This window comes from Aspergillus mulundensis, assembly GCF_003369625.1.
Source record: "Aspergillus mulundensis strain DSM 5745 chromosome Unknown scaffold_0, whole genome shotgun sequence".
Taxonomy (NCBI): domain Eukaryota; kingdom Fungi; phylum Ascomycota; class Eurotiomycetes; order Eurotiales; family Aspergillaceae; genus Aspergillus; species Aspergillus mulundensis.
The window spans coordinates 2,628,414-2,655,361 of record NW_020797888.1 but is presented as its reverse complement, the minus strand read 5'-3'; the positions used below and the strand labels follow the sequence as shown (position 1 = coordinate 2,655,361).

Here is a 26,948-nt window from a genome sequence, read left to right as displayed (position 1 = left end):
CGACCCAGATCAAAGGATTCGGGGGCCAAGTGTATCCAGCGGGGCAACTTCCCAGTGTCACCACTTCGCTTCGCCTTCTCATACTACGGTACGGGGTACTTGTCCGCTGCTCACAGGCGATATGTTGACTCCCGTTCTGAAGGGCCCCAGTTGCCCATTACCCGAAACCAACATCAAATCTCCGATTGTTCCTTAGCCCATTGTGTCCCAATCGATCATGGAATCCGGCCCCGGATAGGGCGGCGCAGCGTCTGGCGGCTGTTGTATGGGGTGTACTCCATCGCTCCTTTGTTGGCCTCATGGTCAAAGACCGCAGCACCGCCTCGGAAGTCAGGCACTCTTCGATAAATATGGACCCTTGTCACGCCTTACGGGAGGAGCTAGGAATTCCCTGTCTTTATTTTTCTACGGGCGATCAGATCAAGTGATACAGTTCGTGTGGCGATCCACTCGTGGTCGTATTCCAGCCTATATTCTTGGTTCGTCCTCGTACTCGCTCGGTTCCATTCAATAAAGCTACCTCGCTTGATTAGCCTCTCCGCACCTATATCAGAGGCTGCCTCTGCTCTCTCTTGCTGGCCTTCGTCCTTTCGCTCTCCTCGCATGTGCCGTTATTCCCCATCACAATGGATCTCTCCTCGCTGGAAGGTCCTCCAATTGCGGACACCAGGTTCTCCAATCCCGCTCAAAGCGCCGCCAATATCCCTCAGATTCGTTTTGATACCACATTCAGTCCTGTGAGCCCACTGGGACCGAACAGCTGGGACCTACCCCCACGGCCCGCCTCCACCAGCGCCCTTTCTCCCCGCAGCAAGCACTCGAACACATCGTCCAATGACTTCTGGCAAAGCATGCATCCCAACGTCACCGAACGAAGTTTCCGTACGCCTCCGAACCAGTCCCTTAACCCAGGATCATCCCGAGGGTTCTCTCGCTTTACCACCACCCTAACGCCAGCACCACGATCTTCGCGACCTCACTCGAACAGCGTATCAACTCCACACCAGCTAGTTTGGGTGGAAAGCGAGCAGATATGGATTGTGACAGCGCGGACAACAAGCCATACGCCTGCGCTACATGAACGACCTCGGTCTTCGTCGTCTAACCCAGGGCAAGCTGGAGAAACTGCATCAATATCTCGTTCCCGACTCATGAACCGATACTCTTCAGCAGATCTCCTGACGGATACCGATACTGACGATCTCCCTCCTCCTTATGAACAGCATGTCTACGACCAACCCATAGGACCTATTTTACCCGCCGTTACGAGAGTGCGTCCTGAGGAACTGCCGCAGCGGGGATCTCGATGGGCGGCCATTGGACGACGAGTGACATGAGAAATTGCATTGAGATCCAGCGCATGGGTTACTACTGGAAACCATTGCCTGGACTTTGCGAAACAAATTGGAACCGCTCTCAAAGATCAATTCGAGCCGTGGACCGGGAAGTCTGGCTAGTCCAGGCACTTCCGAGCTTGCCACCACCGAGATCAGGGTCTGCGTCCGGCCGGATCGCCACGAACATTCAACAGGAAGGTCAACGAGTGCGACTAATTCCCGGAGGTCAGCCCTGGTTTGTGGGCATGACTTCATCTGGTGTAAATGCCTGAGGCACTTACCCACTGTTTGATTTTGTGTATATTAGCGAGCGTATGGGGAGGTTATTTTGATATTACTCAGGGTGTTGGTGTACGTCTTAGGCTGGGATGCCTCAATTGAACTAATGAAAGGTTTCTGATTTATCATTTGTCTTCAATTTCTCGTATTGGGTTGACTTGTTGGGTACAATATATATAAGACATCGGACTCGGATTTGGGGTATATATGCCGTGCTACACTGTTTCAGGCCCAACACAGCCGGATAATCCCATTTAACTTCAAATGTCTCATGACCAAAAGCAAATATACACCTACGGTGAAAACAAGACAATGGCCCTTTGATGCAAGCGAACAAAGCGAACCGCTGGGGTCTACAACGTTCCTTCAGCGTCCAGCCAGCCAACCTTATGCTGAAGTGCCGACTGCCCACAAATCAGACGCACAAAGGAGGAATCCCATTCGACAGAGATGAGGCACACTCCTGCAGGCGCCCAGGATGATAGGCACAAGCGGGAGTGCGTATGGGCATGCTCGTGCAGTTGGTGAGAGCACACACGCTAAGCGCCAGCCTCCAGAATTCTTGTCCTCTCAACGATGCCGGCCGGACGACTATCGGAGTTCGATGAGATTCTCTGACAGCTCAGCGAAGCGGGCCTGATTTAGATATCTGCGTGCTCTTTGTTCCTGTCCCTGTCCCTTCTCTTCTTCTTTCTCTTCCCTTTGTTGAATACTTGTAGATACCTGAATCGAGACTGATAAATTCCACCGCCTTCGTTCATCTTCGATCACCGCCAGCCAATCAGCGGCGTCCCTCCCCCCGTTGAAAATGGTCCATTCTAAGAGTTTCTTCGGCTTCTCTCGCTCTCATTCTACCCCCAATCCCCAGAAGCAGAAGTCTTCTTCCTCCTCTTCCTCCTCCAAGTCACCCTCGAAATCTTCTTCGTCTCCCTCCAAATCCCACTCTCGCTCCTCCTCCTTCACCTCCGGCTCTGCTTTCTCTGCGCGCCCGCGTAATTCCCATCGGCGCTCTCACGACCCCGACTCTCACCCGCTCAATCTTCCGCCCGACGAGCTTCGTCGCCTATCAGCCATGGCCGCCGCCGCCGCTGATCCCCGCAGCTCGATGGACATCGACAGCAATGATCCCCGTCTGACCCCATCCGAAGCCCCCCAGATCAACGGAGAGCAAACCCACGAGCAGAGTCCGACCCCGCCACCGCATCGGTCCACTGGTAACACAGACGAGGCCGACTCGTTCAAGTTGGCGGGGAATAAGTTTTTCAAGGACGGAAACTACAACCGCGCTATTGAAGAATTCACCAAGGGTTTGTTCTGAGTCATACTTCGACTTTTACAGAAACCGGATGTTAACCACAAGCAGCAATCGAATTAAACCCCAACAACTCCATCTACCGATCAAACCGCGCTGCGGCGAACTTGGCAGCCCACAAATATTTGGACGCTCTTGAGGATGCCGAACGAGCGGACGAGCTGGACCCTGGCAACAATAAGATTTTGCACAGGTTAAGCCGTACCCTGACTGCGCTGGGTCGCCCGGCCGAGGCCCTGGAGGTGCTTGACCGGATGCAACCCCCTGCTTCAGCGGCAGACCGACAAAATGCGGAGAAGATGCTCCGCTTCCTCAACCAGGCGAAGGAAACTCTAGCCGAGAATCGCGGTGTGTCGATGGTGGTGTTCTGCATTGATCAGGCTCGGCAACTCCTAGGGCAAGGCGTGAAGGAACCCCGTGCTTGGAAGTTGTTGGCGGCAGAGGCGCAACTGAAGATGGCCACAGGCAACTCTTTCGGAAAGGCCCAGGACATTGCCATCGACATGCTCCGGGAAAACAACCAGGACCCCGATGCGCTTCTGATTCGCGCGCGGGCATACTACGGCCTTGGCGAGACGGAACAGGCCCTGAAGTCTCTCAAGATGTGTATCGGACTAGACCCTGACATGAAGGCGGCCATCAAGCTCCTGCGTATGCTGCAGAAGCTCACTCGCACAAAGGAAGAAGGCAACAGTGCTTTCAAAGCCAAGGACTACAGCAAGGCGATCGAACTATACACAGAAGCGCTCAGCGTGGACGAGACAAACAAGGATATGAACGCCAAAATTCTTCAGAACCGTGCTCAGGCGTACATCAACCTAAAGGAGTACGACGCGGCGGTTAACGACTGCACTGAGGCTCTGCGGCTCGACCCCACATATCTCAAAGCGCAGAAGATGCGCGCCAAGGCCCACGGTGGTGCTGGAAACTGGCAGGAGGCTGTCTCAGACTACAAGGCCGTTGCCGAGGCTAACCCCGGCGAGAAGGGTATACGGGAGGACATCCGCCGTGCCGAATTCGAACTCAAGAAAGCGCAACGGAAAGACTACTACAAGATTCTTGGTGTTTCTAAAGATGCGTCGGAGACCGAACTCAAGAAGGCCTACCGCAAGCTGGCCATCAAGTACCACCCGGATAAGAACCGTGAGGGCGAAGCCGGTGATGAGAAATTCAAGGAGATTGGAGAGGCCTACGAGACTCTTATTGATCCTCAGTATGTGTTGCCTCTATCTAAACTCGAAATTCCAGAGTACTAATTGATTATTGCAGGAAGCGCGCCTCCTACGATAATGGTGATGACCTGATGGACCCCGCAGACATGTTCGGCGGCGGCGGTTTCGGAGGCATGGGTGGCATGGGTGGCATGGGAGGAATGGGCGGTATGGGAGGCACTCACATTAACATCGACCCCAGCGTCCTCTTCAACATGATGAATGGTGGCGGCGGTTTCGCCTCTGCCGGCGGCGGCGGCAACCCGTTCGGCGGCGGACAGGCACGCGGATTCCCCGGAGGATTCCCGTTCTAAGCCATCCGTTCCGGCCTAGCCTACCGAGCGTCGTTTAGATCTGGACTGAACTATCCGCATCCTCGCCATGATTATCCTTTCATATTCCTCCGTCTCAGTCTCACTGTCATGTCTTAGTCATGTCACACGAAGCGATGCTCGATGAACGAAATGCAATGACGCCACACCGGGAATTTCCCCTTCTACCAAAAAGTCAAGTCAAAAGCAAAGCATGCATCCATACATCCGGTTAGGATTTTTCCTAGCCAAAACGAACTTTCTTACTCTGCATCCGCATCTGCATCGCATGGTGTCATCTCTCGGCTACCTCCTCATCTTCGTCCACCCGTTCGTCAACATCACGCTTGCTCGCTCGTCTTGTCTTACCTTTACCATTTGTCTTCAGTACGGACGCGGTATCTCCGTCTGTACTATGCTTGCCTTGCTTGCTATATACCGGCGCTAGTTGCTTGCTTGCATGATCCAGATAGACTGTCTTCTTTCCCTTTCATATCTGTCTTCTTACTTTTCTTATCTTGATTTGTCACGATCAGGTCTTGGATCCAGACAAGCAAGAACTTGAAGAACTGGCTTTTGTTTTCCACCCATCCGTCCGGGGTCGGATTGGCTCGTTTCGGCGTTTTGCTATATACCTGGGTCTTCCTCTTTTTCTTTTAATCTATTGAATAATAGGTTGGGAATGCGGCTGATGATTATCATATGGATGAATATGAATATGAATCATTATGATGGTTACTTCGATGGAGTACAGTACACAATTCAATGAACCAACTAGTACATGAGATCTGAATTTCTAAAAGTCTTCTATGCGGCCCCCCAAATGTAGACTGTGTCGTACGGTCGGGGTTGTATTCGATTATATAAGAGCAGATAGGTACAGAGGGGATATATACATGCACAGTCATGTCAAAGGATATCAGAAGGTGCATCATGCGGCTGGGGTAAATATGGAAAAAGCAAAGCAATAAATAGCAAGTCATCAATATTGAACGTCAAGGTGTCATAAGGGAAAAAATAATAAGGAAAATTCAGTATCCAAGGCCCGAGAGGATGGTCCGTGTCTCTCCAAGAGCCATCCCACATACACCTAGGGCTCGGACCTGGCTACCTTTGCGGAGCCGCTGCAGTCCCAGGGCGACCTTCCAGCCCTCCGTTTCTTGGAGGACAAAGACGTATCGACGGCCCTCTTGGTCGCGGATTGTAGCGCGAAGAACATGAAGACCTCCGTAGGGATGGCTCTCTTTGCTGTTCGCGTTGCTTCCTTTAAAGCCCGGCGAGGCGAGCCGGCAGGTATTCTTGCAGACTTTGAGGAAGTTGGCCAGGTATGCGTCGGACTCCTCTGATGATGGTGTATCGTTGGTACTGCGGCCGAAGAACGACTGGTTTGCTTTCTTGTCCTTTGGCTTTGGAGGACCAACTTGTGGGCACCATACTTCGACCAGTTTCATTGTCCATGCTTTAACGTCCCATTCTCTCTGCGGGACCCCGCGGACGTCGTCATCGATAAACAGACCTTCTGTTGTGATGCGGAGGACGAGCCCATCTGTCACCATATTCTGGCCTGAGACGAGTTGGGCCACAGGAGCGCGAAGGGATGCTTGATTGAAGGCGTACACACCCCTGATGACAATTTTATCGGGGTCCTTGGTCTCATAAGCACCCCTGGTAGATGGCGGCGGTGTTGTGCGCGCTGTTGACTGCGATGGTGCGTAGGACGATTCGGAGTACACGGATCCCTGGGAAGCACCGTACGGTCGTCGAGGTCGATCGTAGGGTCGGAACGAGTATGCATCCTCATCTGCCGTAGGTGCGCTAGCCTTTGACGGAGGCGCTGTCGGTTTCTTCGGTGATGGAGTTCGGGGTGGTGGTGCCGATGCACTTGATACCTTGGAGGCTGTTGCTGCAGCCTCTCTCGCGGCCGCTTCCTGCGCATCTCGAGCCTTCTTCTCAGCATACTTCTTAGCAGCAGCCTCCTTGAGGGCCGCAAACTTGGCATCAGCTTCCTTTTTTGCAGCAGCCTTTGCAGCCGCTTCCTTCTCTGCGGCCTCCTTCTCCGCCCTGGCCTTTGCTTCAGCCTCTTCCTGTTCTCTCTTAGCTTTTGCTTCGGCCTCCTCTTTCTCTTTCTTCGCCTTTGCTTCTGCCTCCTCCTTTCTCTGCTTGGCTCTTGCTTCCGCTGCCTCTCGTGCAGCTCGCATTCGAGCCTCTACTTCCCTTTTTCGAGCGTCAGCAGCGATTTTCTCCGCCTTGGCTTTCGCTTCGGCAGCCTCGCGCTCCAGTCGTGCGCGATGCTCCGCTGCCTCCTTTTCTGCTTGTAACTTCGCTTCCCTGGCAGCGGCTTCTCGCGCGGCCGCCATTTCTCTCTCCAGTTGTTCTCTGCGCTCACGCAGCTCCTTTTCCATTCTCTCTCTCTCGCGCTGTCTTTCCTTTTCGCGTGCTTCTGCTTCTCTTTTCCTCTTGAACTCCTCCATCTTTCGCCGCAGATCCTCCTTCCGCCTTGTTTCTTCCCGAGCCTTCTCCCAGTCTTCCGCAGTTTGTGGTTTACTTTCGCTTTGAGGGCCAGAATCCGCCGGCTTGGTACCAGCACCGCCAGGTTTGGGACCTGGAGGTGGACCAGGATCAGGGTTGGTGTTTGGATTAGGACCAGGAGTAGTCTGCGGTGGCGGCTCATTATTAGCCCTGTACTGATTCCCCGAATACTGGTTTCCTGGTGGGGGCCCACCAGCGTAGTTTCCGCTGTAATTACCATGTTGATGCGATCCTCCAGCTTGACCCCCAAAGTTCCCACCCCTTGAGTAGTTCGCTCCGCCACTACCTGCACCATTCGCGCCCGATGCACCTGGTCCACCAGATCCAGACCAGTTGGGCCCAAATCCAGGTCCTGGTCGAGGGATTCCACCACTGCCTGCCTGATAGTTGCCGAATGCCCATCCTCCCAACCCTACAACGCCAACAGCGAGGATGGCAATGCCGGCCCCCCCGCCGCTGGCCACGGTCGTCGCATACCAGAGCTTTACGACTGGAGCCAAGGTCATCCATACATAGACCGCGACCAGCGCGCAGGCAGCGCCGGCGATAAAGCTATTCCGCTGGCATTGTAACGATGGGAGATAGAGGAATCCGGACCCCGCAGAATGTGGAGGTATTATGAAGATATCGTAATTTCCTTGTGGGAGATCTGATGCCTTTCGGTACTCGCCGTGTGTGGTGTTCGGCTTCTCTCCATGTGGAGGCGGGGGAGGCGGCGGGCCTTCGTCGTCCATTGTTCACAGTATTGGGATGATAGCAAAGCGAATTGACTTGTCCAGCGTTGACCTCGCGATACGGTCCAGTCAAACAGACCCTGATCTGTCTTCTGCCCCCCACGGCTAATTCTCAATCGACAGGATCTGGCACGTTACGGGTAGAGAAGTGTTCATGTTCGTTGTGGCATAGGAATGGCGCTGAGTCGTGTCTCAGCGCTTGTCTTCAGCAGCGTCAGCACGGACAAGGGGTCGGCGTTTAATCGTAAGGGCAACAATAATGATATGGTAGGGATGGATGTATAAGAAGAAATAATGATGGGGAAGGTGGAGAAGAGATGGGGACAGATGAACACACGGAGAGAAGGAAAACAAAGTGGGATGGATGGGAGGAAAGTCGAAGGAAGGCGGCAACAACAGCAGTTGCGAGCGCAGATGCAGGATCAGCGCTAACGCTCAAGTGGCCACGAAAGCAGCTAACAGGTTCACCAAAGCCGTTGGCCTACTGAAGGAAACAGGTGGCAGAAGGTTTATGTTCTCCAACGAGTCAACGACCTCGATCTGGCCATGTTTTGTTTTTCGGATAGCTGCAGGCGGTCCAGCTCACAGAATAAACATGCAACATTGTTTATCAACACTCGCCTTTGTTCCTCGACAAGGATCGCGGCATGCTTACTCCGTACTACCATGGATCCCATGAGACAATGCATTGCGATCAGCTCTGGATCTCTTTTCCGCATCTTATCAATCTATAGTAGAGCCTTCATGAAGCCTCCATTCCAGCCTTGTTTCGACTGCGCATTGCGTTTGGCAGTGAACTGGCCGATTTGAATTAGAAGTCGGATCACGTCTTACAGTTCAACCTGGCTGTTCAGACTGCAATGGATTTTGTCCTACAGAGCGTTTGCACTTACACAGAGTCATGGAACAGAGCAAACGCTTCTTCGACGGTTTCTATGCAATGAAGTTGTTTGTTTTGGTTTCTCTGTTTCCAGCCTAGCGTCATAATCCATGATTGGTCAAGATTGTCTGACATAATCCTCGTCCCTGTGCTGTCATCTGGCGAGTGATCGCCAATGGGAGTTCAAGGAGTTGGAATTGAGGCTCTTACACGAAGACAATATATAACAGAGGTATCTCGTGATATTAATATATAGGCCCTCTATTTTTTGGAGCGAGAGTGCCTTCAGGAGGATCCCTGCATGACTCGGACCTGTGATTTGTGACATCATTCCGAGACACCCCATGACTGGGGCAGGACGCTGTCTCATACTGTACACTGATACGTTAATGCTATGACCCAGTCCAAAGAAGCAGAGTAAAATCTATAGACAAAGGCGCTTCTCCGCACTCCGTACTCCGTATCATATACCTGAGTTATTTCTATTATTGTGGAACAGAAGAGAGCCTCCGACCAGGTGCGAGTCACATGACCATTGTACCTCTGTACCTGAGGCACCTCAGCGGAAGCTGAACCGCAACACCGCTTCGTTTAGGACTGAGATTCTTCGCATCTCCTCGGTTTCGACGTCAGTTGTCGCCGTCCCTGATACCCTCGCTTTCGCTCTCGCTTACTCTCTATCACCTATCGCCCATTGACTGACCCCTGGGAGCTGTCAGGCACCGCTCCAGCGTCACCGCCTCTCCCCCGTTGAGCCCGCCCTCCCCCCGCCGACAACTGGCCTTTCTTCTATCTGCCTGCTCCGGATTGCCCCAATATCCCTCGTTTGGGCAGAATATCTTGTTCGTCTTCTCTATGCAGCAACGGTAGTCACACTTGCGCTCAACATAAAGTTTCGACACTCCTTCCCCACGGGGTTCAACCCTTTCCTCCCTCCCCACCATGGCCTCCTATCACTCCCAGCCCTACCAGAGCCATGCCGCCCAACCCCGGCCAGTCCCTTCATACAATCCAGTTGCCGCGTTGAATGCCCCCGCTGGGACCTTCCTACCGAATACCAAAGTCCAGGTTGGTAGCCACCGAGTTGTCGTCGAGAAATACCTCTCCGAAGGAGGGTTCGCCCATGTCTACGTCGTACGCCTTTCGCAGCCCGTGGACGGCTCCGACAAGGCAGTCCTGAAGCGGGTAGCTGTTCCGGATAAATCTGCGCTTGCCAACATGCGCACCGAGGTCGAGACAATGAAGAAGCTCAAGGGCCACCGCCACATCGTCAAGTACATCGACTCTCATGCGTCCCAACTCAAAGCCGGTGGATACGAAGTATTCCTTCTGATGGAATACTGTGCGGGTGGGGGGTTGATTGATTTTATGAATACGCGGCTGCAAAATCGTCTGACAGAGCCGGAGATCATCAAGATCTTCTCCGATGTCGCCGAAGGTGTTGCTTGCATGCATTACCTCAAGCCTCCCCTACTGCACCGGGACCTGAAGGTGGAAAATGTTCTCATTTCTCATCATGGGAACTCCGTCATCTACAAGGTTTGTGATTTTGGGTCTGCTGCTCCGCCCCGCCCTGCCGCTACCTCGGCTGCAGAAGGGCGCCTGATCGAGGACGATGTACAACGGCATACGACCTTGCAATACCGAAGTCCGGAGATGATTGATGTTTATCGCAAACAACCGATTGATGAGAAGAGCGATATATGGGCGCTGGGAGTCCTCTTGTACAAGCTCTGCTACTACACCACACCATTTGAAGAAGTTGGACAGATGGCTATTCTCAATGCCACCTACAAGTTTCCCTCATATCCTCCATTCTCCAGCCGGCTAAAAATGCTCATTTGTGAGTTTTCTAATGCCGTTGATAATCCGACTTGTGTACTAATGTCCTTCAGCGTCGATGCTCAAGGAGAGCGCGCAAAAGCGCCCCAATATTTACCAGGTACTCTTTGAAGTCTGTCGAATGCAAGGAAGAGAAGTTCCAATCAAAGACGTACGGCTATTGCCCATGCCCAATATTATGCAGACTGACAGTATATTAGATATATGCCCATCGTTCGACGTCGGAAGCGCGCCGTTACCAGGAGCTTCCGCCATCTCCAACAGAAGCACCGCAGCTTGGAGCCGTTTTCTCCCCACCTATCCAGGAAACTCAGATTAACATCCCCGAGATTGCTCCGATGCGCCGTGGACGACCAACGAAGCCTGATACGTCTCAGCACAACTCCGCTCGCCCAAGTCCGTCGCCCTTTCGCGGGGCAGGTACGGATCCGTTCGCTGCGCTGGACGGCGGAAAACCACGAGAATCGGCCGACGAGTTCTCGGATAGGTTCCCCTCGCTTGACCAGTTCAATATATTACATGAGGCGAAAAGCAAGTTTGATTTCGAGCCAACTGTCGCAGACCAGAACGAAGACGAAGGCCTTGCCAAAAGGCTCACTAACGCCCTCGCCGACGAGGCGTTTGCGAAGCGCTCGCCGCCACCGCGAGAAACTGCTTCGGAGCCTGTTAGTGGCCGCTCACAACCCCCGACGGTGAAGGCATCTTCGCCAGTGGAATACAGTCAATATCGCGATGAGCCCTCACGGCAAGCACCGCTCTACCAACCGGCACCACAGAGGCCCACCATGGTCTCCACTGGCACCATGACCTCCCCACCGCAAAGTCCAGGACTGTCGGAATTGAAACCGCCCAGCCGTCCAATCTACCGGTTTCCATCGTCGGAACAACAGCAGCAAACCGCAGACAATGAGAAGAAGCAGTCCAGACCAGGCGTATCGCCTGTCACATCTTCAAAGCTGGAAGTGGATCCGAGGAAGTCCTCGGACAGGCTCTCTAATCTATCAGCATCCCCGCAACCCTCAATGGAAGCTCTTCGACCGGAGGTTGACGATTCTTTGCATCGGTCGAGATCTGCCAACAATCGGTCTCGTCCCGTATCGATTCATGCAGGCACCAAGTTTGAGCTTCCTCCACGGACCGCGGATAGCGCTCGCTCATCACTTGATTTGCCAAGATCACCTTATGATGTTGGATCCCCGCTGCAGCACGCACGAACTGAGGTAGACTATGACCGCAGTAACATATCATCGGATGTGGATTATTTACGGGCCAAGGAGGAAGAATCTAATCGGAAGCGCGAGAAGCGTTATAGCGGTAGCTCCTCGAAACATACGAAACGCTCCAGTCTCTCGACGCTGTCTCTTTCCGGTACTAAGACGCTACTGGCCGGTCGGTTTGGTGACGCCTTCCGCCGCTTCGAGGGCGGCCAAGACAACAAAGCTCAGTCTCCGGCCAAGGAAGATTTCCCCAGGCCGTTACTGTCTCCAGTACCGGGATCTGAAACAGCCGGTGAACCCTCCAACTACCCAGGTGATGATAATGATGATGACATCTCACCCGAGATGCGCCGTGAGCTAGAACGCCGCCGTCTCTCACAGGAAGAAAAACGCGTGGCACATGCTGCCGCGGAATACCGCCGCCGGGTAGCCGAACAGGGGGAGGGAGGCCGGAGAGCGCCGACTGATGCGACCCGATCCCCTGCAATACTTAATAGGGTACAGACTCTGCTCAGTGATGTCAGCAAGCCTCCACCTCCAAAGACAGCTACGGGGTATGGGAGGTTTACAGAAACTTCCGATCCTGCTTTGCAGGCAAAGCAGCCGGAGGTACAACCCCGACCGAGCACGCGGGGCGCAGCGCCTCCTTCAGTACCGAGGCAAGAAACATCATCAGCCGGGTATGCAGCCACGCAGCGCACAGGACCGCGGCCTGCAGCACCTCCAAAGCCACAGAGCCTCCGCGGCGGTAGTACGGGCACAGACCCAACCGGCCCCAGCAGCTTTGACCGTCTCCAAAACCAGCACACGCAAGCGAACCCCACGAGCCCGGGCGAGGACTGGGAGATGAACTTTAGCCGGCGGTTCCCCAGTCTGTCCGGGCTGGAAATGGTCGAGACGGAGATCGAGGCACCCAAATTCCCAGCCGTTCGGACGAAGGAAGTGTAACCCTGCATATAATTGCCGTCCTTCTGTTTAGATTAGCCATACATCGTGTGTTTCTCAGCCACTTGGACTCTTGGTGCTCGGAGCGGGGTTGCATATGTAACTCAGGAGTCGACCACATCTGCTGTTCATGTTGGTCCGATCGACTGACTGGCTCTTAATGCCCGCGGTGTACATGTACCTTATAGCATATTTACCTATATATATTCCCCGAGCTATTTGAAATGATCCGCGAGTCATAATATCTACTGTACGTAACCTGCTATAACCTGCTACGTCAATCGGGACTCCCTTTGGAAGTACATTGCCTAATCAGGTTAGGCCGACGATACCCCAGCGATCTTTATCGCCCGCGGAGCTTTCACATTCATCTGATTCTCTCCGATCATTCAACCCAACTTCAGTCTCCATCATGGCACCCATAACACTAAGCACAGTTGACAGTCAGTGCCGTTCTCTTCCTCTGCCCACCTCATCCCATCTACTAACGCACGCAACCCTCCAGACGAGATCAAAGACATAATACAGCACCTATTCGAAATCCAATCCGCTGTTCATGGGTATCTCGGTCCAGAGACGCAGCAGGAGCTCGTCCGGAAGATGTGCGCGTCCCCTATATCCCATCCCATTCTATCCTCCTAAGCCTGCCCATATCTAACCACTGGAACCTTGGTAACAGAAAAAACCTCACAACCGCCCTCTCCACCCTCTCCGTGCACACACGCGACAACCCAGCCGCCTCAAATACCCCCCCAAACGCGGACGCAAACCCCGCGGACCCCTCACTACACTCCATTGCGCTCCCGCCCGAAATAATCGACTACGTGGATGCCTCGCGCAACCCGGACATCTACACGCGCGAGTTCGTTGAGCTCGTGCAGCGCGGGAACCAGGATCTCAAGGGGAAGAAGGAGGCTTTTGCGGATTTTCGCGATGTCCTGGCGAGGGAGATGAGGAGTGCGATGCCCGAGGTTAGGGGGGAGGTTGACAGAGTTATTCAGGCTACAGGGGGTGAGAGGGAGAGGGAGCGGTGATGATCGTATTGGAGAGGACGATGCTGATGGCTCTGGTTGGATGGGGATGGGGATGGCAATCATGGGATGGCTTGGTTGGGATCGAAATGGAGGCGTCGAATCGAGAGGCTGGGCCTTTCTCTATTTAGAAGCCGGCGGGCACGGACTGCGGAGTCTCGGGCGGGAATTGGATTCCAATAATGGTCTTTTTTTTCTTCAGGGAAATTGGGTTAGCCGGGGTATTTTCTGCGGTTCTGGCGTCTGGTGTCTCATTCAAAAGGAGCGGAAGGATTATTATTTGCCTGTCTGATCTACTCCTTATTTACTGAAATTGTACTCCGTACTAAATCAATAATTTAACGATGTCACAAAGTACCAGGTAGGTACCTTTCTCCATAATAGGATCGATCTATCTACCTGTGGTTTGCGATTGATTCTTCACACTGCCTTCCAGAGACATCAGCTAATGCGACCCCTTGTTTCTGAGACATTGGATCATAGGACTAGAAGATGTTTGCCGTGGATCTTCGGCATTAGAGCCTTGCTTAGCTGCGTTTTCATCCAGGTTCGTACCTTTCCATAGCCTATAGGATCAAAGTTAGTGCTTGAGTCGTGGAACTGTGCATGCTGCAAGCAAGCATGCATAGGCTCAGCCCATGACCACACCGTTATTAGTCAAGTGGCTTTGGAGACTCGCATGAAGTCTGGACTCTGGAGCTGCCTGTTTTGCAAATCGCAATATGACGATGTGCCTTGGTGAGGCTGTTTGTCATAGGGTATTGTTTGCTAGGCGTGGCGGGAACCGTGATCCTGCCGATATTATACAACACCCTGCCAATAAGGGTCATCGGCCGCCGTTGGGAAGTGCGGCGCTTTCCTGTCAAGTCCAGCTGCCGACGAGGTGTTTTGATCTGGGCTAAGAAGAACTCAAAGCGACTTCTCTGATCCACTGGAACAAAGTACCCTGCAGCAGTAATTGGTGCGTATCGGAACCGGATGTCTGTCCATACATCCGTCTACAAATCCAGGGCTCGTTACGTATGCGGAACAAGCGGCCTCCCCGGCCTTGACGCCCCAAAATCCTGTAACGGCTGTCTTCTGATCAAGTTCGAGCTGAGGGAGAGAGTTGTTGCACACCGCAATTCACTCACCGGCCTCCGGTAGAGCTGAAGGATTATAGGGGAGACGTGATACGTGGGCTAGCTCCACGCCTTGTCGAAGCTCAGCAGCGGCTGGAAGACAAGTGACCGACTATCGTGATTCCCTGGGAATGTGATCCCCTGGGAATGTTATCCCTTGAGCCCGAATGCTCGTCCGAGCCGACATATGGATATCGTAAGACTGACCGCTGATTGGTTGCCGTACCAATGGAAAAGTAATCTTTCATCGGTCGAAATTAAGAGGCGCAGGTCATTGGCCCAATATTTTCCGGAAAAAAGGAGCTATACAGACATTTCTCAAACTTTCACGGAAAGGTTCGCGTGCTTGAGACCTGAGGTCCGAGTACTTTATTCGCCGCTCATTTCACTGTGGCTCTGTGGATCGGGGCATTTCAGCGCGCCCTGACTGTCGTAGGATGCATTCATTCAAAGAGGCCGCGGGAGCCTTGGAAGACCCGTCTCCATAATAAAGGAGAGTTTCGATTGATATAAAGACCAGCGACAATGGCAGCCAAATTCCGCACCATCATCCTCACGGTCGCCCTCTTCGTGTCAGCCTTGACACTGTTGGACTGGACTCATGAGATGTGGAAAATATCGGAAATCTTTTCCAGCCGCCCAGCTCGGTGGCAGCAGATAGCGAGCGCGAAGCGCGAAGCCAACCTCGCCAAAATCCCGCGGGAATGGATATTAGAGCCTCAAGTGCTGGAAGACAGCAGGTCTCGTAACAGCATCGTCGGTGATTACATGGACGGGTTGCTCGACCACAAGTCTCAATACGTCACTGGCATGGATGTCCCTGAGCTTGTGGCTAGCATGGGAAACGGGACGCTTTCAGCGGTGGATGTGGTCATGGCATTCTGCAAGAGGGCCGCCTATGCTCACCAATTAGTGAGTTCGATCCCGTCCGCGGAAGGATAGCATTTCTGAAACTTTTCCACCAGAGCAATCTCCTACTCGAGATTAGATTCGATGAAGCCATCAAACGGGCTCAGGAGCTCGACGATTACTTCAGAGAACACAGACAGCTTGTTGGCCCTCTTCATGGAGTCCCTCTCACTCTCAAGGACCAGTTTCACATCAAGGGTCTAGATACCTCCATGGGTTTCATTGGGTGGATCGGTACTTTCGAGGGAGAAATAGGTACGGGGAAGGACAGAAATGTCGACAGCGAACTAGTCCGAGAATTCCACACGCTCGGCGCAGTTCCTATTGGAAAGGTAAGTCACACAAGGAACCGCCACTTACATATCGAACAATAGCTGAACAAAAGTACGATGTGATAGACCACACTGATGCAAAGCCTGTGGGTAAGTTGAGAGGGGTATCTCGTCACCCACTACACTCCAACTGCGCTGACGACCGAAGGCCCCAGAAACCAACAACAACATACTTGGATATGCGTTCAATCCCTGCAATCAGAACCTCTCAACGGGTGGCTCATCAGGAGGTCTGGCAGAAACCGATCTCTTTTGTTCTATGCACATATACTGCCGGCTTCGCTGAGCTGACGCTTTCTAGGCGAGGGTGCCATGCAGGCGTTGAGAGGAAGCGCATTCGGAATTGGTACCGATATCGGCGGCTCAGTGTCAATGCCGGCTTCCTTTCAGGGCATCTTCAGTATCAAACCCTCAGCGGGGCGTATCTCCTTTAAGGATGCAGCAAACACTGTACGGCTAAAGTGTCCCTCTGGATTGCCAATCGCGCTGACGTTGCCTAACAAGGGTAAAGGACAGGAAGTGATGCCGACGGTGGTTGGAGTCATGGGTCGCTCAGTTGGTGCACTCCAATTGATACTCAAATCTCTTCTTTCCCTGGAGCCGTGGCTCCACGACCCCTACACACTTCCGATTCCCTGGAGGTCCGAAATGGAGTATAGGCCACGGAACGAACGAACCTACAAACCCGCCTTTGGATTCTTGGCCAACGACGGTGTGATCACGCCCCATCCGCCCATTTCGCGCGCTATGGAGATAGTGAAAGAGGCTCTGCAAAGTAAAGGACATCAGGTTTGTGATACGCGGCATTGGGTTTCACTTGCTAATGGACGCAGTTGGTAGACTGGGAGTGGCCTCACCACAAGGAGACCATCGATATCCATGTAAGCATAGCACTCAGAAGCATTCTCCGTAGGATTTTCGTAACAGGTATATCAGTGTTCAATCGCCCGAGGCGATGGTTGTCATGATGTTTATGACGCGGTCCACCTTTCGGGGGAGCCCTTCGTACCTGAGATCAGAAACCTGTTCCCCAATGGCAAACCAAGGGCTCCTTTGCCCCTTCCGGAGTACGAGGAGGTAGTGAGGCAAATGAAAGACTATCGGAAACGGTATCTTGACTACTGGACATCAACTGCAGAGCGAACCGGTGGTAAGCACGTGCATTGAGATGCCATAGGAAATCACTGACAGTGCTTTTAGATCGCCCCGTGGAGGCTCTCCTTTCCCCCGTGACGCCATATGCAGGTGTACTGCCAGGGAAATTCTACCCCTCGAGTAAGTGGCGGACAGCAACAAAGCAGATGAAATTGTGTTTTGACTGAGCGCATCAAGCGTATACCAGCGCTGTCAACGTACTGGATTATGCTTCTGTTGTTATTCCGGTAACCTTTGCAGACAAGAGCATAGACGTCGTCAGCCCCAGTTTCACGGCCCTAAACGATGAGGATCAGATGAACATGAAGTATTGTGCGGTTCCATCTCGATGTTCCAAGAAGATTTCCTGACATATAATAGATGATGCGGAGAAATACCATGGTGCCCCAGCAGCTGTGCAGCTTATAGGGCGCAGATTGGACGAAGAGAGATTGCTATCGCTGGCCCAGCTTGTAGTCGAAGCGTTGAACGACTACAAATCAGGATTTGGCGAGTAGAGCTGAGCTAGTTTCGGCAAGTTGAACTGTTAGAATACGCACACGTTTATGATGTACCGCTAATAGAGTCCCAAGACCCATTTTTGTCTGCTGTCTCCTTTTCTGTGCGGCGACTGACTCTAATTTTGCGTTGATTTACCGGCATATATCTTCCGACAGGCTCCCAAGAGTATCCACTACATCACGTAGTGACGCTCTACCTCTCCCAAAATCACCGGTTTTCCAATTGGGATCGTCCAGGAATTTCTCTGCCTGCATCAGCTCCGTATTCCAAAAATTGAGTAAGGTTTCCATGACGGCATCGAAACTTGCGCGCGTATCGGGTTCAAGATTGGTCTGCGTCTCCGGGTATAGCAAGCCGTTTACTCTCAACACTCGTGGTGATTCGGACCGCAGCCCCGCTGTGTGCCAGTTTGGCGTGTCACCCATACAGTGCTGAATGATTTCCCTTATTACAGCTGGTGTCCGTCGGTAAGTTGGAAACTCCACCTCTGGCTCGATCGGAAACTGATTTGCAACGTTGCGCTGAACGTTGCTAAGGCCTTCGAAAACAGAGTATATGAACAAGCCAAGGTTATACACGGTTGCTTTTTCACGCGCAGACGGCGGCAGGGCAAACCAAGCGCGATTCCGCGCCTCGATTGGGCTCTCCGCTAGCGTATAGCACGCTGATGTAGACATTGAGTGCGAGCCTGCATATCCTTTGAGTAAACGGTCGTAGGGGGAGTTAACGACACGATTAGGAAGACGGGCGCGGATGTTCTCGGCGTACTGTCGGTAACGGATCTCAGGAGCACACCACTCATACCAGTTACCCCGCTGTTCGAAATCGCAGAGAACGGCGTTCTCCTCGGCATCTAACAGCACATTGTCGGGTCGCAGGTCAGAATAAAATGCGCCATGTTCGTGCAGATGGGCCAGTGCTGACGCTACTTGGCGACACCATCGAAGCTTGACAGAGTCCGATAGAGTAGCGGAGCGCTGTCGAGCCGGCAGGATATCACGAAGCGAACCTCCCTGGAAATGTTGGAGAAGAAAGCCAACTACACCATTTTTGCCACCGAACGCACTCTTTTTAGTCACAACAGCCAGAGGCCGAGGCATAATGTGGGGATGTGGGGAGCAACTCAGGAGAAAACGAAGCTCATGGTACGTATGATGCAAAGAGTTGCTTGCCGCCTTGAAAATGGCAGCAGGTTGACCAGGAACCTCCACCAGGCTTACAGCTTCGTTAAGCTGCTTCACAAGACACAAGTTGTTGATATCCACCGCTGGCGGCCAGGTGCCTCTAGCAACATCAGACCATGAACGTTGGAGGGTATCAAGTGTTTTCATATTTGATTCAACGTGATAATCCCGCTCAATATCTAGCCTCATGTCCGCAACCTCTGGAGTTATGTCCTCAAAAATAAGCCTCGAGCCAAATGGTAATTTGAGATATTCCTGAAGGAAGCCCGGGTTCTGGGCACAATGGTGGTCCAGTGCACGACAGAGATGCTTTGCTAAGCCAAGCTGAGAAATCGCATTTCCGTCTCGTAGAGGCACGCCAATAGAGGCATCGAGACTATGACGCAGCGCGGCCGGGTATTCCGTCTGATCAGAAATGTAGAGCAGGATACGCAGAGGCGGCAGATTCGGGAGGAGATCCAGCGGGATAACATAGACGCAAGTGCCGCATATTGTTGCTCCATCAATCCGCCAGCGAGAAGAGGCAGTGTCGAGGGTCTCAACCCGGTTGCGAGGATTCAGAAAAGAATAGTCCCACGAAGGAGGGCCAATTCGACCAGAAGAGGGCTGCAGATGGTCTTGTAGTTCATGGTACTTCAACAAGAAGCTTGGACGCCACACGGCGTCAACGATCAGATGGCTAAGCTCCATGGAGAAATTGGGCACCAATGCCTTGCTCTACTATCATTGTTGGCTCTGGATTCCTGACTGATGGTGGCCATATGGTCCACGGAGGAGATGAGAGTCACTGACCGAGTGGACCGCCGTCAGCACCAGGGGCGCCAAAAACGCCTAGCCAAGGCCAAGTGGCTCGAAGAAGCAAATAGGAGAATAGTATTGATAGGAATGATGGAGTGGCGCGTAGGATTGGAGCCTGAGGGAGACGCTCAGACAAGGCTGAGTGACGGGGAGAAAGAGAAGGAAGGAGTGAGACTGCGCTGGGCAATAATGGATAGATTTACCCCTCATGCATGCAATAATAAGATAGCAGAGATGGAGCGGATAAGCTCAAACAGACCAGCAAGGATAGTAACCCCGACGCAGTGAAGAAAAAAAAAACGTACCTATCAAAAAGCGGCAGTGACTGCTCTTCCATTGGTAATCCTGGGCTGCGCAGTCTACGATCGCATCAGCGCAGGCTGAGACGGCCTGTGACTCGAAACGATTCCTTCCTTGAACAGAGGACTCGACAGGTCCATTAATCTCTGACAGCGATGCCTTTGCGGTGACTGACAGTCGAACAATAGACTTTCGATAGTGTTGCCGAGCCCCTAAGCGATAAAAGCTCGCCGAGCGCTCTTCAAAGAATTAAATTGCGCCTGCCCATCTTGCCTTGACGCCAGCGCGGCCCATCCCTGCACTGCCGGATCAACATGGTATGGTGTCTCCCAGACCCCAACACGCCAAAGATTTTTCTGCCTCTTGACAGTGGACTGCTCGCTCTTTTCTCCTCCGACCGTCGTGGCACGAGCCGGAGACGATCTTTCTGCTGATTTCTATCTGCATCATCCCCCCAGCGTTGATTGCAGACCTCGCATCGGATCCGCGGCTGCTGGATGAGCTCATGGCCGCAATATTGTTGCCAACTAAAGCGAGCAGGGATACAAGGAATAATCCGGCTGCTGTAGACGCGCTGAACCCGCCACCCCCACTACCCGGCCTGATGATAACCAGGGAAGCTGGACGACACTGGTCGGACTCGCGACTTCGTCCATCTGCAGCGTCTGGTTTGCATGGGCTAGCCTCGACCCTCGATGCAGTGAGCAATGCGAGGGAAGTCGTGGACGATCGGAAGCTTGTATTGCAAGATTCTGGTCAAGAAACCGATACTGCAATGTCGTTATCTTGGTCTTATTATACGGATTCATGGAATGCCCCTCTGTACGGCGCCCCAAGCGCCTTCATTAGTCAACACAGTGCTCCGACACTGAAAACGCACGATTTATCTTCTATCTCGTTGTCGAGCGGGCACGGCGACTTGATCGCGATGCCGTTCGACTACGGTCGTCCGACCAGGTCGCCGTCCCACACATCCTCGTCGTGGGCCATGTCGGTTGCCGGTTCGGATAGTGATTCGTCAATCGTGTCGGATGAAGAGCAGCAGGATGAATCGCCCGGATTAAACGAGCGAAGCTCAATCGTCGTAAATGCGCCTCCAGCCGGGCCCTGTAGCAAGACCTGGTCTCTTCCTCCGGTATGTTGCATCGCGGTGCCAACCGAGGTTGCTGATGGCTAACTCACTTTGCGCTCCCTGCAGAGGACTCGACGGAAACGAAAGAGCACGCCAGAAGATTCATCGAAGAAAAAGCATCGAAAATCAAGCACGCGCCGCCGCGGTCCGTTTAAGGATGAAAGCAAACGCACCGAAACAGCCCTTACTAGGAATCTGAAGGGCTGCGTCCGATGTCGCATGATGCGGATAAGGGTGAGCAGCGATTGTTTCAGTTGTTTTCCAAATCCCCCTGCTAATGAACCACTATGCAGTGTGAACCAGATCATAAAGACCCTTATACAAACGATTGTCTCACTTGCCAACGGGCACACCAATCAAAGGCCCCCAGTATCCGAAAACTCCCCTGTCTCCGGATGATCATCACCGACGTGTCGTTATACCGAGAACAAGAAATGCCATGTCAACTTTTCAGCAGACGATGGCAGAGCATGGAGATTGTCGACATCACAGACTGGGCATCATCCGAGATCAAGACAATAACGTTATCCCAAATTCACGTCGACGCTCCATATGATGTGCAAGTGAGGAAATTCATACCAATGGAGGGCGATATGCTGGAATCGACGTGGGCATCGGGGCATTATGTCAGACGCCATCCAATGCCACAATATGCGCTCGCTGATATGGAGGGTGCTGCCGAAACACTGAAGTGGTTGACGGCCAACTATGTGGGTGCGTACATCAAGTACGAGGTCGGCAATCTGGACCTCTTGATCTGGCGCACCTACTACTTCGCCTTCACTTATCAAACAAAAGCAAAGGTAAGTGCCATGCTACCCCTGGGAATGTGCGAGGTTGCTTAGTATGCGGTGCAGACTGCACGAGAAAAGGCCCTGATCAGAGACTGCCTCCAGTTCTGGGTCGGCTGCCGTAAAATCAGCAATCCAGAGTACATCAGGTACTTCTACGAAGCCGTTGGAGGCACGCCGGTGGATGACCCCGCTAGTCGTTACCATGAAAAGGTCCCAATGCCCGGTATCATGATTGCTCAGATGGAATGCATCATGTACACCAGGGTTCTTCGCCCTCTCTGCGGTAGGGTGTTGACGGGGTTGAAAGACCTGATCACCGAGAACAAGCGCGAGCATTGGTTGACAATATACCTGACCTTGTTCATCTTGCTCCACAGCTGTGCGATGCTGACAAGACGGGACTGGGAGACAGCTCGTGAATTCGGCCTTGAGGTTTGTTTCCGTCCCAGACATATTGGTCCACGACACTGACTCGGCATACAATCCGCAGAGCGTATATGCTAATTGCCAAAGCATTGAAGGCATGCAGAAGGGCATGCAGACTGCGTTGGCCCATTTTCACTACCTCAACAAAGGCGTTCTTCCGTTCCATCTAACCTATGACGAAAAGTCGCTCCGCAACTTGGCGACCGCCGCTGAGCTAGACAATGATGGGCTCAAGTTCGTCAAAGAGACCTCCCAGCACATCAATCACCCTGGTCGAGGTAAGTGCTCTCCTGACTTTTAGTTGTCGGACGCCACTGGTCTGACTGCACCACAGCCGCGCGCATGGCCGAAATCCGGAAAAACAAGGAGTACGGAGATGATCTGTATTGGATTTCACAGTTATATGAGGTTGAATGGGTGCCTGGACCGACTGTTTAACACCTGGGTATAGCATCTAGTATGATAGCCGCCTGTCGTATTATGGGAAGGTTACCGTGATTCGAATAATAGAAAGCGTAATGAATGACATGACCTTCAAGACAAAGAAATGCAGAAGCACAAGAAACACCCCGCGAAACCCCGAAGAACCCCAGAGACGAAAAGACTTTTGTGTAGACGAAAACTCCAGGAAGCAACCTGCCGCGTCCGGTGAAAATTGGGCACGGGCAGTCGTGTGTCGTCTGAACCAAACTTTTGCCTTGCCCCTTCCACCTCACAGTTCCACACTCCAACGACCAACCCCATTCTCCTCCTCCCCTCTGCCTCTCCCCACTTTGTCCTATTACCCCTCGCTCGATCTCGTCCCCGCCTGCAAAACTGCTTCTATCTCTTCTCCGAGACTCCTATCCAAGACAGTAACATGTTCAATCACATGATCCCGCGACTCTCAGGATCTTGCCGTCTCGGCGAGGGGGCTCCAGATCCCAGTGTTCTTCACGCTCATTGTCCTCGAAGATACGGGCCCACGAAAGTTGTAGCGTCCGAGGCAGCTTCCAGCACATCTGCTCGTTGTTCAGCCAAATACGGATCAGGTGTCGGGCCTTTCCAGCACTGTTCTCGAAAGCCTCGCGTCGGTGCAACACGGCCATGTTGTTGATGAAGCGGAGATCGCCGCGCTCTATCCGTGGATTGATTTCATGCTTGCGTGCAACAAAATGGATCATATCAAGCGCCTCGGCCTGTGCCTCTGTGAGTCCAGGGATTCCGGGACTCCGCTTGTCGAAAGGGACGTGTCCAACCAGCAACCGGCGCGAAAAGGATGTGATAAGCTTGTGATGGTGGTAATAAAGGACTGGGCGGGTGTAATACGGAGGGGAACGCCCAAATCTAACCACTAGTCAGCTATCTGTGGCAGAAGTGATGTGTTTTCCCTTGAGAAACCAAATCATTGGATTGTGGGACAACACGGCGGATACTTACGTGTCGAACGGCCAGTTAGACTCAGCCAAAACGTGGATGATGTCCGGTCGAGTTGCTGCAATCTCGTTGTACACCGTCCAGGCGGAAGCGAGAATGCTACGCCCACCTTTTTCAGACAGGCTTCGTGTGAAAAGACACAAACAGTCGGTGACTGTGTCGGTGTGGAATGGCTATGCACAACACTATTCAGCGAATTTGTCCATGGGAATGAGTCAATTCTTATATTCATGAGAATTCGTTACCTTGTCCTCGCTATATTGGACGTCTCGCTCTTGGTCGCCTCGCTTGATGACGTGCACTGTTGACAAGAAAATAATCATCAGAAACGGCCCTTTTGCATGTATAATTTCGACAAGGGACCATACTCAACATTGAACCGCGCTGGTCTTGTTTCCCGCGTCTTTCGCCGATGTAACTCGATATTCCCAGATACACCACCGTGAGGTCCTCCATAGCGTACGCATCTGGGTCTAACCCACGCACAATCGCAAATCCACGGCCCTCATATACATCATTGCGCACCTTGACAAGTTCTTTTCCGAGCGACGGGAGAGGAAACGTTGCCTGTGAGACCTCGTGGCCTCCAAGGCCAAAGCCTGGTTGTGTTTTGTTAGCCTCCGTGTGCTTTCACCGCTGGTCCTTGTGATGAGGCCGCCAGAGCGCGACATCTCGCCGCCACTCTGTCAACAAGGGGACACACCTTTGAAGATTTCCAAAGCGTTCAATATCTCAAGCTTGTCCTTGTTGGTCAAGTAATATACATACTCAGTCTCGTCCGAGAAGTCGCCTTTGTCCCAGACCAAGGGGCCAGACAATTGAGTGGGCCAGCCGGAAGGCACTTTTCTAGGCAAGTTGCCCGCTGCGAGACTAGCCTGCACTCGCTTCCTATAGGCTATCTCGTCGACTTCGTACCCGATTTTGGCATAGTTTTCAGGATTCCTCTGAGTTTTCCCAGCGGACCGGTCCGCATCGAGGAGGAAGCGCGCACGCAGGCCAGACGAATAGTAGGCTTCGGGGGCCACCATGAATTCCGTGGAAGGAGGGAAGCTAACAGCAGAGGGGGCCATGATTGGCGAATGTGATTGATAACGTATTAAGAGAACCTTTCTTCGGATTCAACGCTCTACGATTCATGGTACGGAGCAGTTGATCGGCTTCTTATAGGGGCCTGGAAAGAGTGTGGACTTTTGGCAAAGTCTCTCACAACGACATCAACAGAGAAAGTGGAGTTCGATCGAGACACACTTCGCAAATTGGCAAGATAGGGATCAAACCTGCATCAATCGTGGCTGCAATACATCAAAATGAGGCCGTACCACTCAGGTTCTTGATCTCCACTCGCTGGCCGGGCAGCCTTCGGTAACTTGCAAGGATCTGAACTTGATTTGTCTACGCTGGCTCTTGTAGCAAGCACTCATCAAGATGTTTCATGAAACCATATGATTTGAAATGTTCGATTTCTAGCAAATGCAGGAGGCAGAATACTTGCGTGCGTGATGACAAACAACCCACATTTAACATCGTTCCGACAGGTAGGCGACTCGGATGTCTCCCAAATTGAGATAAACTAACTGTTGATCCATACAAAAAAAAGTCCGGTCATTCTCTGTCACCCATATCCACTTCTACAGTTGCTTTGAAGACGATCGCACTTCTAGGCCCCGATTCTATGACCTCTCGCTCGACATAGTTCTCTTTCTTCATTGGGTTCTTGCCCGCGTTCCGCGCTGCAGGGCTGCAACATCCCTTCACTATGATGCCGCCACTGCCTCAATGATGAATGCTCTCGGTGAGCTAAACGCTTGTCGGCTGCAGAATCCCAGTCCAAGCTTATTTGTTTTTTTTATTCGGTGGTAAAGCTCCGCTTGTCCTTTTGATGCCGCAGAAACACGATAACAATGAATATTGCCTGAAGAACTGGCTGTGCCATTGCGGCAGTAATACTCGGCTATGTGTTCAACGAGCTAATATAATGCAGAGTTTACTTGGAACTCGAACATGGCGATTTTCGCAGAGAACCTAGTGTGATGAGAACCCGCTTTGCCTGCACTGGTGGTGGTCCACCGTGCATCAGGCCCACTTACAAAGATTCGGGGAGGCGACACGCAGATTGGGACTTGTGTCTTTCGAAGTACTCCGTACCTATCCAGTATCGAAACGTCCATGGTGATTAAAACCCGTGGTTAGTTTCTTCATGACACCCTGTTTGTGCCCTTTCGTCAGGGCGGCAAACTGCTTGGAAGATGCATTCGACAGGCTAGATCCCAAGTCTTCGTGTGCCTCCATTGCTTTCATTGGATCAAGAGTTTGTCAGTTCAATGCCATTTGGCGTCGCCAGTGTCCGACGACGTCCCGGATTTTCTTGTGGATGGTCTGATCAACCACGTTGAAAATAAGTGATTGCTCATTGACTTCTCACCAAAACAAAGACTCTGGCTGGCCACTGATTTTGTTCTTTGCATCGAAGGTTTCCGTATTAGGTTCTCGAGCAGTTTCTCCAACATCAAGCCGATATCGCTCATCCTGCGCCTAGCAGGTCGCCGTCTAGCATTATAGGATCTTGGTCGTGTTATGGCTACACGCAGATTCAAGGGTGGCGTTCAGTCAATGAAGGTTTCCCAGTCAGCCACTTTCAGACGTCCAATGACGTACTCCTCAAAACTCTATGACATTTGCCCGAGATTGTTGATCAAGCGTAGGCTTGGACTACTCCGGTGCTTGCTGCAATACTCTGAGCGCACTTCGCTAAGCTGTCATCCCTTTCTCACCGATCCACTAGACTTCATTAGAGGCTACACTCCTAGCCAGCAATAAGATGTCGGTCAAGGGCAACTGAGCCGTATGCGCAATTACAGTAGACGCCCTGTCCCGACGCCTCTGGGCGACAGGACGATGTTCAATTCTTCGGGTACAGGCAGGTTCCTCCAATTCACGCGTCACGCCGATGTGGTTGAAGTCGCAACGTGGCAGACCTCGTGATCCAGAAATCGGAGCATCTTTCCTATCCATGGCACCATGCCGTACTTGTCTATCCACGATTTGGAGAGGAGTTGCTGTTCAGAAAGTCGACAGAGCCGTTGTTACGCCGAGGCTCGAGCATTCTGATCGCCGGATTTCGAACTGGGCGATGCGATCCAGTTCCTGGGTAGCCACATCTACTATGCTCGGACCAGATCGACAACATCACCAGACATCTAGCATCGTTCACGGGCCTCTCGAGTCTCGCCCTCCAATCGCGAAGAGATTATA

At 52.5% G+C, this 26,948-nt stretch overlaps 9 protein-coding genes across 9 annotated transcripts; 6 read left to right on the top strand and 3 right to left on the bottom strand.

Annotated features, from left to right (window-relative positions):
- Positions 1-626: 626 nt before the first annotated feature.
- DSM5745_00650 (uncharacterized protein) lies at positions 627-1,337 on the top strand (the record flags this gene model as incomplete). The annotated part of the gene is made up of 1 exon (XM_026742666.1): positions 627-1,337. The coding sequence occupies one exon, from the start codon at positions 627-629 to the stop codon at positions 1,335-1,337; it is 711 nt and encodes a 236-aa protein (XP_026608511.1).
- Positions 1,338-2,424: 1,087 nt separating this feature from the next.
- Positions 2,425-4,453, top strand: DSM5745_00649 (DnaJ and TPR domain protein; the record flags this gene model as incomplete). Its single annotated transcript, XM_026742665.1, has 3 exons — positions 2,425-2,923; positions 2,980-4,141; positions 4,198-4,453. 3 exons carry the CDS (start codon positions 2,425-2,427, stop codon positions 4,451-4,453), a joined length of 1,917 nt encoding a protein of 638 aa, XP_026608510.1.
- A 1,028-nt stretch (positions 4,454-5,481) lies between these two features.
- On the bottom strand, positions 5,482-7,713 carry DSM5745_00648 (uncharacterized protein; the record flags this gene model as incomplete). Its single annotated transcript, XM_026742664.1, has 1 exon — positions 5,482-7,713. One exon carries the CDS (start codon positions 7,711-7,713, stop codon positions 5,482-5,484), a length of 2,232 nt encoding a protein of 743 aa, XP_026608509.1.
- A 1,822-nt stretch (positions 7,714-9,535) lies between these two features.
- Positions 9,536-12,600, top strand: DSM5745_00647 (putative serine/threonine protein kinase; the record flags this gene model as incomplete). Its single annotated transcript, XM_026742663.1, has 3 exons — positions 9,536-10,436; positions 10,489-10,586; positions 10,636-12,600. 3 exons carry the CDS (start codon positions 9,536-9,538, stop codon positions 12,598-12,600), a joined length of 2,964 nt encoding a protein of 987 aa, XP_026608508.1.
- Positions 12,601-13,009: 409 nt separating this feature from the next.
- Positions 13,010-13,631, top strand: nut2 (mediator complex subunit NUT2; the record flags this gene model as incomplete). The annotated part of the gene is made up of 3 exons (XM_026742662.1): positions 13,010-13,040; positions 13,103-13,199; positions 13,277-13,631. 3 exons carry the CDS (start codon positions 13,010-13,012, stop codon positions 13,629-13,631), a joined length of 483 nt encoding a protein of 160 aa, XP_026608507.1.
- A 1,643-nt stretch (positions 13,632-15,274) lies between these two features.
- Positions 15,275-17,642, top strand: DSM5745_00645 (uncharacterized protein; the record flags this gene model as incomplete). Its single annotated transcript, XM_026742661.1, has 10 exons — positions 15,275-15,661; positions 15,715-15,990; positions 16,044-16,080; positions 16,146-16,244; positions 16,292-16,779; positions 16,824-16,871; positions 16,927-17,140; positions 17,191-17,265; positions 17,323-17,457; positions 17,506-17,642. The coding sequence occupies 10 exons, from the start codon at positions 15,275-15,277 to the stop codon at positions 17,640-17,642; spliced, it is 1,896 nt and encodes a 631-aa protein (XP_026608506.1).
- A 135-nt stretch (positions 17,643-17,777) lies between these two features.
- On the bottom strand, positions 17,778-19,520 carry DSM5745_00644 (uncharacterized protein; the record flags this gene model as incomplete). The annotated part of the gene is made up of 1 exon (XM_026742660.1): positions 17,778-19,520. One exon carries the CDS (start codon positions 19,518-19,520, stop codon positions 17,778-17,780), a length of 1,743 nt encoding a protein of 580 aa, XP_026608505.1.
- A 913-nt stretch (positions 19,521-20,433) lies between these two features.
- On the top strand, positions 20,434-22,718 carry DSM5745_00643 (uncharacterized protein; the record flags this gene model as incomplete). Its single annotated transcript, XM_026742659.1, has 6 exons — positions 20,434-21,063; positions 21,127-21,294; positions 21,354-21,863; positions 21,918-22,286; positions 22,345-22,558; positions 22,615-22,718. 6 exons carry the CDS (start codon positions 20,434-20,436, stop codon positions 22,716-22,718), a joined length of 1,995 nt encoding a protein of 664 aa, XP_026608504.1.
- A 425-nt stretch (positions 22,719-23,143) lies between these two features.
- Positions 23,144-24,766, bottom strand: DSM5745_00642 (TauD/TfdA family dioxygenase; the record flags this gene model as incomplete). Its single annotated transcript, XM_026742658.1, has 5 exons — positions 23,144-23,606; positions 23,700-23,869; positions 23,942-23,997; positions 24,065-24,295; positions 24,400-24,766. 5 exons carry the CDS (start codon positions 24,764-24,766, stop codon positions 23,144-23,146), a joined length of 1,287 nt encoding a protein of 428 aa, XP_026608503.1.
- Between the last annotated feature and the right edge of the window lie 2,182 nt (positions 24,767-26,948).